Source organism: Centruroides sculpturatus, unplaced genomic scaffold (genome assembly GCF_000671375.1).
Source record: "Centruroides sculpturatus isolate CEXI.00-Female unplaced genomic scaffold, Cexi_2.0 scaffold652, whole genome shotgun sequence".
NCBI lineage: Eukaryota > Metazoa > Arthropoda > Arachnida > Scorpiones > Buthidae > Centruroides > Centruroides sculpturatus.
The window spans coordinates 216478-229919 of record NW_019384803.1 but is presented as its reverse complement, the minus strand read 5'-3'; the positions used below and the strand labels follow the sequence as shown (position 1 = coordinate 229919).

The 13442-nt window shown below is 29.8% G+C and overlaps 1 protein-coding gene and 1 long non-coding RNA gene across 2 annotated transcripts in view; both read right to left on the bottom strand.

Moving 5' to 3' along the window:
• Positions 1–6016, bottom strand: part of LOC111629602 (protein ecdysoneless homolog) — a 48422-nt gene extending 42406 nt beyond the window's left edge. The window contains exons 1-2 of the mRNA XM_023373501.1: positions 5994–6016; positions 5441–5661 (exon numbers count right to left, since the gene is read on the bottom strand). Of these exons, the coding sequence (XP_023229269.1) occupies positions 5441–5645 (205 nt within the window). The 5' untranslated portion in view covers positions 5646–5661; positions 5994–6016. The remainder of the gene's footprint in view (positions 1–5440; positions 5662–5993) is intronic.
• Positions 6017–11024: 5008 nt separating this feature from the next.
• LOC111629585 lies at positions 11025–12274 on the bottom strand. Its single transcript, XR_002757366.1, has 4 exons — positions 12174–12274; positions 11907–12082; positions 11745–11802; positions 11025–11666 (listed from the first exon to the last, which is right to left on the bottom strand). It is a non-coding gene; the product is annotated as an uncharacterized LOC111629585 (long non-coding RNA).
• Positions 12275–13442: the final 1168 nt, after the last annotated feature.

Here is a 13442-nt window from a genome sequence, read left to right as displayed (position 1 = left end):
TCTGGTCAATAAAATGTTTGCAGAATTAAATGAACTCTGCAAGTTACAAGATATAACAGAGTTGAAAAACTTGAACTATGATGCTCACACTTCTTATTCTCATCACAATAGTGTTGACCAATTTTAACAAAGCATTGCCATGGTGTTGCAACATTAAATGACCAATAATGTTCACAAAAACAACTTTTATAGCATAATGATTGATAACTCTAAAGGCAATTCATCCATCAGCATTTAATAATATTTATTCAGTATTTGAAAGATTTTCAACCTAAAATAAAGTTTTTTGCATTAGTTCAGCTTTTACCTGCAGCTGCAGAATCAACATCTGAAGTTCTAACAAGCATAAGCAGTAATGGACTGATTATGAAAAAGATGTGTGGAATTACCACAGAAAGAACTAGCACTGCAACTGCAAGAGTTTCTGGGGTTTTAACAAGATTGAAGTCAATGAGGTCTGCTTTTCTTATGGCCATCCACAGCATCACACATTGCCTAGCTTTTTCAGTGGAAATGCTACAAATGCATTTCTATATTTGGTCAAGTACCAAAAAATATTAAACAGCATGTACAATACTTTCAGAACTCACCTAACAGAATGACCAATATGGAAAATATTCAGACAATTTTGAATAAAACAAATGTTCAAGAGTGCAGATTTCACAAGATGTTCCAAATGTTCTGGCTTTCTTTTGGAAGTCAGTGAAATTGATATAGACTTTGGTAGTCCTCTCAAAAGATAAAACAAATGCAAAAGCAGCAGAATTACTCAAAATAATTGTCTCCTATAAATTTTTATATTTATCCCAAAGCCTTTCAAACCAGATCAATTGACTATAACAGTTTCATCACTTCTGACTCAGACTACTGAAAGATAAATGCACTCTCAGAAAATATGTATGAGGTCAGCTTACAAACATTCCTATCATCAAAAAACATATGACATGAAGATACTTATACTATAAGTAAATTCAAAAATCATTCATTGAAATTCACAGCTAACAAGGAGAAAGAAAGCGAGTCTCTGTAAACAATCTGCAAGCAAATTCATACATCTTTCAGACAGATTTGAAGAAAAAGGTGGCACTTGTGTATTATGTGCAATGTGCACACTTCTCACCACACAAAATGCTTACTGGTGATGACATTTCTTTAGTTTCAGTGGTCATATCCACACACTTTCATAAGCAACAAGAATTTGAGTGCACTATGGACAAATTACAAACTGAATTTGATAGCTTTCATGCAATCCTTGATTCCCTAAGCAGCAGCTTAAAATAGCTAAACAAGTTGCTCAATTTGCTTGTAGCAAAAAGGGCATTTTTGGTATAATTGATAGATTGTCAGAAATATTCTCTTGCACTCTTAACAGTAGAATGCAAGAGAGAATTATCTACTCAAAACCTGATCAAAAGAAGACTTTGAAGTCACTTAAAGACTGAAAATATAGAACACCAGATGAGAATATCAATAGATGGTCCTAACACAAGTAACTTTGATTTTGAAAGTGCATTTCAAGGTTGGTGAAAAGTACTAACAACTTTAATGACACATGAAAGTACATATAAAGCATTATGATCAAATGTTTATTCAGAATTATTCATTAAAAATCATTCCTATTTCTAAGTAACAGCTTAACATGTTACTTTTGCTTTCTAGACTCCAAATTAATAATGTTACTAGCATCTGCATTAATTAGTAAGTAAAACTAGTGGTGATAAGTAATTTGAAGTGGCAAAAGAAATTTAAAACTAAGAAAATGCTTGACAATTTTTAAAAAATTTTCTAGAGCAACCCTGATAACATTTTTGTTTTTTGGAAAATTTTAAAGAATATTTGGGTATACACTTATTATTCTTTTAAATGAAAACAAAAACTGCACACGAATAAACTGGAAATGTAATACTCAAAGAAATAACACCTAAACAAAATTTCCAGCAAACAAAAATAAATTTTTTTACTGGTCAAGAACACGGCAATATTTGATCGATAGAACTGTTTTTCATATGAGAGCCGATAAACTGTAGCCAAAAATGTTTGACCAGTAAAATTTTTTTACTTCTTTGCTGGAAATTGTGTTTAGGTGTTAGTTCTTTTAAACTGTCTACTTAATTTTTAAGGGAAAAAATATGAATGGAGCAAGGAACGAAAAATTCTCTTCCCAGGAAAATAAAATGAACATATTAATACAAAAGAAGGAGTTTAAAAGCAATACAAGATTAAAAATTGCCTAATTAAAATCCAAAAAGACTTCATTTACTATTTAATATGTCTATTTTCTTTTAATTAAAAATTTTGGATGTTGTATAGATTACTCCTGGTGGAATTTAGGGACTTTGAATATACATCTGAACTCAGGGGACCAAGACGAGTTCTACGGTACCCTACTTTTGGACTGGAGAAGAAAAATAACAAAGTTATCATATTTACAATTTCTTGCCTTTCACAATGCATTCTATGCTATTTTAGAGTTAGTTTTCCACTAGGCGGCACTGCTTGTAGTTCAGTATACGTTTCCTCTTTTTTTTTCTTTTGTTCAAGAACTACTGTGAATCAATAACTAGTGACGTTAAACACTGGGCAGCCTGCCTGCTCATTAAACTGATATACAGACTAGCCTGATGTTAAACACTGGGCATGCTCTCGATGGATTCCTCCATCGAGAGCACAAACAGTTGAACACCATCTAGTGAAAAATTAAAAAAGGCATAGAGTGCATTGTGAAAGGCAAGAAATCGTAAATATGATAACTTTCTTACTTTCAAATTTGACCCTCCGGATTTTTTGAAAATCTCATTGTTTTGAGATCTCATGAACCCAAAATAGTAAAAAAAAGGCGGAGAATTTCGTAAATGCTATTAACTTTTGATGGTTAAAGGTCGAGGGGGTGGGGGCATAGGTCATGCATCATATCTCGAGGGGCTCGGACAATTTTAGGGAAGACTTTACTCGTTTTTAACATTCGCAATTTTTTTTATTTTAATAAAACTCATCTCTACCCTCAAAGTAAACTTTTGACAATTTTATAATTATTAATAATATAAAAAATTTTAAAATAAAATCTCATAACAGAAGGTACCATACGCAATTTTAATTTTGTCAGTTAAGTTACGTAATCCGTTGTTGGATTTTTTTTCTGTACCCATCGTGTATTTTGGATAAGACTACCTAATTGTAGGCTTAGTCGAACCCACAATGGTCATAGAATAAAGTCCAGCTTAGTACCCAATATATCTACTACAGACCGCCCGAAAAATTCCTCTGAGATGTAAGTTTATTGATATGAGGGACCCGGATATCAATAGACTTACATCTTAACTGCTCGCCATCCCGCCAGCCTTGATCTTCTGGCCGTCGAGGTAGAGATTTATAAATATTCTTTCGTAGCTTCAAAATTTTATATTTGTTAAACTTATCAATAGAGTAATTAAAATTAAAATCTAATTTATTATTCTTAATTTCGATTTTTTAAAACATATGTATAAAGATTAATGTGTTTAGATTTATAGAGACATTTGGCGTGAGTTGTTAATATGAAAAGGACAGATGTTATTAATTTTACTACATGTTTTCTACATATAAAATTACTTATTTTTCTCAAAATGTTTTCTAATAAATTTTTTTGTAGAATCTCAAAAGCAATATCAATATACAGTGCTTCCGTTATCAGTTAGGATTTATTTTCAAGAAATTTCGAAGATGAAATTCTTCAAGTTTTATATTATTTTGATTTTTTTCTCTATCTGTAAGTGTTATGAAAATTAATTTAGTTTTAATTTTGTGTTTGTAATAATATAATTTATTTTCTATTTAAGTTGTACATGAAGTGAATACATGGCAGAAGATTTTACATGGGTATTATCTATCGGATAAAAATGGAATTTTCGTGTCTTGTAAAAATAAATTCGATGAATATTTCTGCCTAAAAAAATGCGTTAATAATGGAGCTAAAGATGGTTATTGTATGGATCATTCCCTTATTTGTTTTTGTAAATTTAAAGTCGATCATTCACCTAATCGTTTAATCAAATCTTAATCTTAAAACAATTCAAAGTAAATAAGTGTGATGTTAAAAGGAATAAATTACTAAATTTATTAAAACTTTCAATTTATCCTTATTAGAATAACGTTCTTAATCATAAATTTAAGTAAAAAATACTCTCTTAATGCCCACAAGTCGAAAAATAAAAAATAGTTCCGTCAATTTTTCTTTTTGGAGTAATTTTACTCTTTCACTGTAGGTACCAAGAGAGCTTTTTTTTTTAAATCAAGCACATTATGGGTTCGGCCAGACCCTCAATAGCTCAGTATATGGAGGTAATTTTATAACTCACGCTGGAAAACAACGTTCTCGAAACATTTCCGGAACGAAAGCTACGAAATAATTAAGTCTATTGATATAATTTATAAAAGAAAAAAAGGAGGCAGTTAATTTCGAGCAAAAACTTTAATTGATTTTAAGCAAGAAATTATATGATTATAAAATACAGTCAGCTGTTTTATTCTTTAAGTCTATTTTATTACTTATATAAGAGTATTAAGAGGATAAAATTTTGATAACTAAATTTATTCATTTTTGATTTATGACTATGAGTTCCCTAAAGCGGTAGATTGACATTTTAACCTTATATAAGAAATTCGCGGTCGCGATATTTTCTTTAGCAATTGTGGTCAATCTACAGATACTAGATGATTTTTTTTNTCCTCCTACGAGAGCACAAACAGTTGAACACCATCTAGTGAAAAATTAAAAAAGGCATAGAGTGCATTGTGAAAGGCAAGAAATCGTAAATATGATAACTTTCTTATTTTTCGTCTCCAGTCCAAAAGTAGGGTACCGTAGAACTCGTCTCGGTCCCGAGTTCAGATGTATATTCAAAGTCCCGAAATTCCACTGGGAGTAATCTATGCAAAAGCCAAAATTTTTTCCATAAAAAAAAAGTACGACTATTCTCATAGACCAAAAGTTTTTAATAAGCTGGCCCTGATCACATACCTAAATCAGAAATAAACAAACATTACCTGCACAACTGTACCAAATAATTCTGGAAAAACATACACAAATACAATCGGAATTTATTTATTTTATGAATATTTTGGTTCTAATGTCTTATATCTTTGATGAAAACACACACAAAGAAAATTGGAGCAGCTTTCAATTTTAATTTTTTCTATAATTTTTTACGCATAATTAGCAATCATTAACCATTGGTACGTACAGTACTTCTACCTTCTACCCGTACTTCAAACTATGAATGAATGAAATGACATTGATAAATATCAAATAAGAAACATGAAACAAATCAAATATTTCATAAATAAAATTAAATATATCGAATGGAATGTCATATTGAAATTTATCAACATATAACCTTATATAATAATCGCAGTAATTAATAATCATTTAAAGAAATTAATTTATGAACAAAGAGAAACAAACCCGTATCATTGTGCACAATGCTCAGTCGAAACGGTTCATTCTGCCAAATATAATTAATTAGATAAGGACCCAAATTAGCAATGTACTCTTCTAGATATCTTTCCAATAGATGTTTTCTTGTTAAATCATCCCTGGAAGCCGAAAGGTTAGGAAAAAGCCAATATTTGACACAGTCTTCTTCTACCTCGTGTATGGACGACGCCATTTTCTTTCCGCACCCTCTGGAGGATTAAAATCGAATGAGGGCATAACCACTTTTTGAAAAATGAGTCATGCAGAAAAAATTTCAACGCGCTATTTCTTTTTCAAATTAAACATATTTATTTACAATTTTATCTGTAGTTTTTTCAAATAAATAAAGTTAATTTGACTTCTTTTCGATAAAGCAGCGGTTCTCAACCATCTGTACTGTACGTCTTGTAGAACTAACAGATCCTTCTTGCGTACCAATGGTTGAAAACTGCTGCAATAAAGTGTTATTAATGGAATTTATTCCGACAGAGAGAGAGAATTTTTATCTTTTTATTAAGAAAAATAATCAAATATATCCTACCTTATTGTTAATAATTAGTACTAAGTTTAAATTGTTAACCCACATAACTAATCATGCAAATACTGTAAAACTAATATAACTATCTATTTAAGCACAGATAAAGAAAATTAAGTGGCGTAATGACTAACAGAAAAGATATCAATAAAACTCTGACTAATAGGAAAAACCTGTTCTGCTTGTATTTATCGATTTCTTTGCGGATTAAAATATAATATTTTCTATAATATTTTAATGTTAAATACTATTTAANGATCGGATCTTACGATTCGAAACTCGGAGAACTATTCTCACGGAATAGGCCGATTAAGTGGTACTAACGAATTTGTGTACCCCCGGCTGATCTCACAATAAGGGAATTTCAATATAAAAAAAAAAACATATTTTAGAACACAATCCTAAATCTATTTCCAATGTTAACTTTTTTGGCATTAGTTTGAGTCTAGTTTTTCATATAATTAAGTAAAATTTATAGCAAATAATACAAATGCTAAGATAAAATATATTAATTTTTCAGGAAAGATCAGTAATGAAGTTAATCACATACCCCTTTATTCGATATTTTATAGCTTGTTGAATTGCTTGACTTGCTTTAGTAGGACATGAGGTACTGACAACAGCTTTAATGCAATCTGAAATTTTTGGCTTTTCAGTAGGAACAGATGATTGAGCAGGAACTTGAGTACTGCTGATAATGTTAATGTTTTGTCGATATATATATACCTTCAATAAAATAATTAGAATAAGTCTAATAATAGAAATAATAAAATATGTTTTTAAATGCACTTTAAATACAAATTTCAAATAAACTAGCATGTTGAATAAACTGAAAAAAGCTGAGAAAAATTCTACTCTAAGGTGATAAAAGTTCAAGAAATTTAAAACATTCTAAAATCCCAAATACTAGTTATATTTGAATAAATTTGTATAGATTAAAAGAATATTTTTATTTTTAGATGAGAATTAATCTCAAAAATATTTATCAAAGTTTCAGTAAATTACTTCCATAAAGTAACAAAAAGTTTCTTTTCCTACTTTTTGTAAAGATTTATGAAAAAAGTCAAAAAAAAAAGATGTCAAGTAATGAAAAATAAAGTTATAATGAAATTTATTATAAAAGTAACAAATTATCTAAATTAATCATATCATTAAATACAAGATTTAGCAGTTGTATCTGATATATCCAGTAACATTAGACATAAAACTTGTATGTTTATGTCTTTAAAAGATTTGTTAAAGAAATGTAAGATTTAACAAATAAACAAATTTATCTACTTGTTAAATTATTCAGAAATTTAATGCATTTTATTTGAGTACAGAATATGCGTAGGATTAGTTAATTAGAACTTCAAGTAATTTATTTTTGGTAAGATTTTTTGTGTGCTGTAAAAATGAGTTAATAAGAAATATTTCAAATTTCTATTTTTATTTTACACCATTAAAATCCAATAATGATAAAAATGTATTGCTTAATTTTATTGATAAGATTTAAATGTTTGAGTAATTTTAAAAGTACAGTATATTTCAAATCATATTACCCTATTTTCACTTGTATCAGGATTAAGCCATTTTGGCAGTGATTCTGCGGCTTCAATAAGTAGAAATTCACCATCATTATCCTTCACTCTAGAAGAACAAGATACAGAAAATTGTATTAATATNTTTATATTATAATTTATATATTGAAATTATACTTTTGTTAATTATCTATATATAAATATGTTATGTAAATAAATTTTGAAATTTTGATATTTAAGGGAAAAAATTGAGAATAATTCAAAAAAGGAGAGATATAATTAACTATTTTACTTTAAGATGATGTAGTGATTTGTAAATTCATATAAAAGTTATTAATATAAATTTAATTATTATTTTTTATTCTTTTCACCTTGTAAGCATTAAAAAGCGGGCCTTTAACTTTCCCAGCTTGTTATAAATATAACACGGAAAATTTGTCAAATTTGACCCTCCGGATTTTTTGAAAATCTCATTGTTTTGAGATCTCATGAACCCAAAATAGTAAAAAAAAGGCGGAGAATTTCGTAAATGCTATTAACTTTTGATGGTTAAAGGTCGAGGGGGTGGGGGCATAGGTCATGCATCATATCTCGAGGGGCTCGGACAATTTTAGGGAAGACTTTACTCGTTTTTAACATTCGCAATTTTTTTTATTTTAATAAAACTCATCTCTACCCTCAAAGTAAACTTTTGACAATTTTATAATTATTAATAATATAAAAAATTTTAAAATAAAATCTCATAACAGAAGGTACCATACGCAATTTTAATTTTGTCAGTTAAGTTACGTAATCCGTTGTTGGATTTTTTTCTGTACCCATCGTATATTTTGGATAAGACTACCTAATTGTAGGCTTAGTCGAACCCACAATGGTCATAGAATAAAGTCCAGCTTAGTACCCAATATATCTACTACAGACCGCCCGAAAAATTCCTCTGAGATGTAAGTTTATTGATATGAGGGACCCGGATATCAATAGACTTACATCTTAACTGCTCGCCATCCCGCCAGCCTTGATCTTCTGGCCGTCGAGGTAGAGATTTATAAATATTCTTTCGTAGCTTCAAAATTTTATATTTGTTAAACTTATCAATAGAGTAATTAAAATTAAAATCTAATTTATTATTCTTAATTTCGATTTTTTAAAACATATGTATAAAGATTAATGTGTTTAGATTTATAGAGACATTTGGCGTGAGTTGTTAATATGAAAAGGACAGATGTTATTAATTTTACTACATGTTTTCTACATATAAAATTACTTATTTTTCTCTAAATGTTTTCTAATAAATTTTTTTGTAGAATCTCAAAAGCAATATCAATATACAGTGCTTCCGTTATCAGTTAGGATTTATTTTCAAGAAATTTCGAAGATGAAATTCTTCAAGTTTTATATTATTTTGATTTTTTTCTCTATCTGTAAGTGTTATGAAAATTAATTTAGTTTTAATTTTGTGTTTGTAATAATATAATTTATTTTCTATTTAAGTTGTACATGAAGTGAATACATGGCAGAAGATTTTACATGGGTATTATCTATCGGATAAAAATGGAATTTTCGTGTCTTGTAAAAATAAATTCGATGAATATTTCTGTCTAAAAAAATGCGTTAATAATGGAGCTAAAGATGGTTATTGTATGGATCATTCCCTTATTTGTTTTTGTAAATTTAAAGTCGATCATTCACCTAATCGTTTAATCAAATCTTAATCTTAAAACAATTCAAAGTAAATAAGTGTGATGTTAAAAGGAATAAATTACTAAATTTATTAAAACTTTCAATTTATCCTTATTAGAATAACGTTCTTAATCATAAATTTAAGTAAAAAATACTCTCTTAATGCCCACAAGTCGAAAAATAAAAAATAGTTCCGTCAATTTTTCTTTTTGGAGTAATTTTACTCTTTCACTGTAGGTACCAAGAGAGCTTTTTTTTAAATCAAGCACATTATGGGTTCGGCCAGACCCTCAATAGCTCAGTATATGGAGGTAATTTTATAACTCACGCTGGAAAACAACGTTCTCGAAACATTTCCGGAACGAAAGCTACGAAATAATTAAGTCTATTGATATAATTTATAAAAGAAAAAAAGGAGGCAGTTAATTTCGAGCAAAAACTTTAATTGATTTTAAGCAAGAAATTATATGATTATAAAATACAGTCAGCTGTTTTATTCTTTAAGTCTATTTTATTACTTATATAAGAGTATTAAGAGGATAAAATTTTGATAACTAAATTTATTCATTTTTGATTTATGACTATGAGTTCCCTAAAGCGGTAGATTGACATTTTAACCTTATATAAGAAATTCGCGGTCGCGATATTTTCTTTAGCAATTGTGGTCAATCTACAGATACTAGATGATTTTTTTTTATTATTAAAAAATATATATATATATATATAAACAACGTCCACTTGGGTCCACCAACCGAGTGGATAAACCATTAGTAGTTGGTTGCGGAATTACGTATTGCCGCACCAACGGGCTGGAGTTTTTCCGCATTTTTTCACATATTTAATACTAAATAGGAACCAATTTTCTATTAAAAAATTCTCCTGGAAGGCATTTCCCTTGATAGATCGTCTCCGTGTTTGTTGAATTGACTTAACTGTCAATATTTTGCAATCCAATCCTACGCCGCCGCTAAGGTAGCGACGGCATTGGATTGGATTGCAAGATAAGGAAGAGACAATGTCATAGTATGACCTTGAAGCCTACTGCATGTGTGTGAATTTTGGCAAGCTGTCTTTCCCTGCAGTAATGGCTGCAGGCAGCCACGATAATGCATTAGTGATTAAGTGAAAATGGCAGAATGTGACGAATCCCGATTTCACGAAGAAGATCATTATCAGAAATGAGAATTAAGAAAAAGACACCATCTTTCCAGTGAAAAGCGCTGGGCTTTCCACAGCCCAAGAAGACACCGCAATTATGCAGCAATGTAAAGGTCATGTTAACTGTTTTTCTTTGGTTTGGTTTGTTTGAGTTATGGCAACGCAACACTTGGGCGATCTGCCTAGGGGGATACCTTCCGGGAGGTCTTTTTAAGGAAAACTGGCCCCTATTTAGGCGTTACAGACGTGGAGAAAACCAATAAGTAGGATAAAAACAGTCAATAAAGTAAAAGCGTGTGGCTTGATACATACAGTTTAGTCTCTGTATATTATAATACACACAGATTAAAATTCTCATAAACTGGAAATCTGTGATTGTACCACGTTATCTGTCGATTTTGGCGTCGCAAAATTGGTTCCATTTTTCATTGGTTTCAATTAAGTTCGGATAAAGAGTTTCCCCTGTCTTCAATTTTATTTAAAAGTAATAGTTGTTAACATTTCGAACAATTCAATTCAAAATAATTTCTTTTTCTCGAATAAATTACTGATGAAAGCGCGAAAATAAATTTACAATAGACTACCTATATTATCAATATATTACTTTATTAATACAAAGAGAAACATGCTAAGCGAAAAAACAACATTTTATTAAACATTATATTATTAAGTTACTCATAGATAATGTTAATTATTAACATTATCTATGAATAATTCTTTGGTAGTAATACAGTATATATATATAAATTCTATAAAATAGTTTAGCAACCTTCAAGCATCCTTTACTTGCAATATTTGGTTATGTTTCGACAAGAAAGGTTCTAGTTATTAGGAAAAATCTTTGAATATAAGAAGACCACCGTCAAATTGATGAGATGCAATATCTTATAATCCATAATTTTTCGTTCGTTAAAAGTAAATGATTCTTAAGATTTAGAATCATTCATGGCATCCAGACACGTAGACTGCTACATGTCTAGATGGCACGCAATGATCATCCAAGATATATGAAAGGACTTTGTGAATAATTATCTTTATAGTAGGAATCATTACGTAAAAGAAGTTACTTTTAGTAACAGTAAGGATAATAAAGAAGGCAATATATTATAAATGATTCGTTGCAACGAATTTAGATTACCCACTGACATTTTTCGAATATTCTTCTTTTTTTCACTCGAAATAAGAGAGAGATATTCCAATAGTAAACCGTTATTCATATTATTTCCATAAAAATGTCTAAAAATTACAGAGTTCTCATACTGCAAAGTTAAATTGATATTAAAGTATGTTATATAACGTTTGCAGTGTTGAAGACCTTCACCTGGAACGAAGCAGTAAATAATTTTCAATCACGTTATTAAAATAAATAATTATCAAAAACGTAAAATGTTAAAATTACCTAAACGTTGCAATGTCATCAGGCAGAGAATTATGTTTATTAAATTCATCTTGAAAATCTTTAAAAGTATTAGGTTATTACATCTTGTGAAAAACTCACAAACGTCATGAAGTATCACTATCCTAAATTTACGAATGTTATATAATTTTTCGAAATTCTTACCTTAAAATCGTCAAAAAAATGGAAATATTTAATTAACGAATTTGAGTTGTATCTGTATATCACACATAGTCACATATTCTGCTTTCAAAATGGCATATTTGACACCGTAATACAATAGTCAAAAACATAACAAAAAAAGCCGAATTAAATATAAATATTTTACTTCGAATTCGATCCTGTTATTAAAAAACAATTTTAAAATTGCATTACAATTTAATTTAAAATAATATTCAATTTTTTAAAAGTTTAGAATTCGAATAGTACTACCAAGTTCGAATATTGTCTGTACCACGTGATTGGGAATTACTACGTCATGTGAATATAGTTCCCATTAAGTATATGAGAAATCGGTTAATCCGGCACGTACGAAACCAAATTCGATAAGTTTTGCGTCATCCGCACGTTTCAGACGTTGTCGTCCATTATGCTTCCGGTTTGTATATTTACGCTGATTAATTCGGTATGAAGATAACACGTTGCATGACTATGCCGTATAAATAATAAAAAAATTGCAAATATCAGCATTCACAACGATTCGTGTGCATTTAATTCTTTGACTACGTATAATGTAAATATAAGTTTTATGATTTACAAAAGCTTTACATGATCAGAATTTCTTTTTATCCTCTGCCTTTTAGGTTCCAAAACGGGCGTTTTTAGCAAGCCAAAAAGGAGGAGCCAAGTGATGAGGGGCGGAACCCGTCATATCCTGGACAGACTATCGCCAGAAAAGTCCTCGGATCCATAAAGCCAGCCCAAAACTAGGTAATACCGTCGCTTTTGACGTGACGTCAGACCGACAATGCCTAGCGACCTGACGTTAATTTATATGGTTACGCGACTGATTTCCTTCAATGTCACCGCTTGTTATATCACTGGTGACATATTTCTACAGAACCAATGAATATTTTATCTATACTCTACGGATTATTGCTCGGTAGTTTGTTTCGTAAAATGGCGACGTTTTGCTGATATTAGCTTTGCCTGTCTGTTTGGAAGAAATTTAATAAATATTGACCGGACATTGAATATCAGTGTCGCTGTGGCCGAGAACGGCCGGCGACGGGTAAGAGGCGGGTATCACTCGGACGAGACATTTTTTTTTTAAAACACAGTATCTCCATATACTTATTAAAAGTTATCTTTTGGGGTGCTTTTAGGGTTTTCTGGCCTTTCGTTTTAGGGATATTATGGCAGTTAATCGCCTGAATAATCAGGTGGCAATTTTACAAAATAATTGAGCATAAATTAATCAATTATATGCAAATTAAATATAGAACAGCACATTAAATATTAAAAATTTAATTAACGTTATTAACATGATCTCAGGTAAGTTCTAATTCAATTTTTAATTTTACATTTTAAAATAAAACAATAATAGATAATTACATACGATATTTAATTGTTATGTTACTTTTGATAATATAATTTTCATTGGACTCTTTATAGTAAATTACAGTCGACCCCCCTATAAGATCATAGATACGTTCCATTTTTTAGGAATCCGATTTCTTACGAGTCCTTCCAAACTATAGG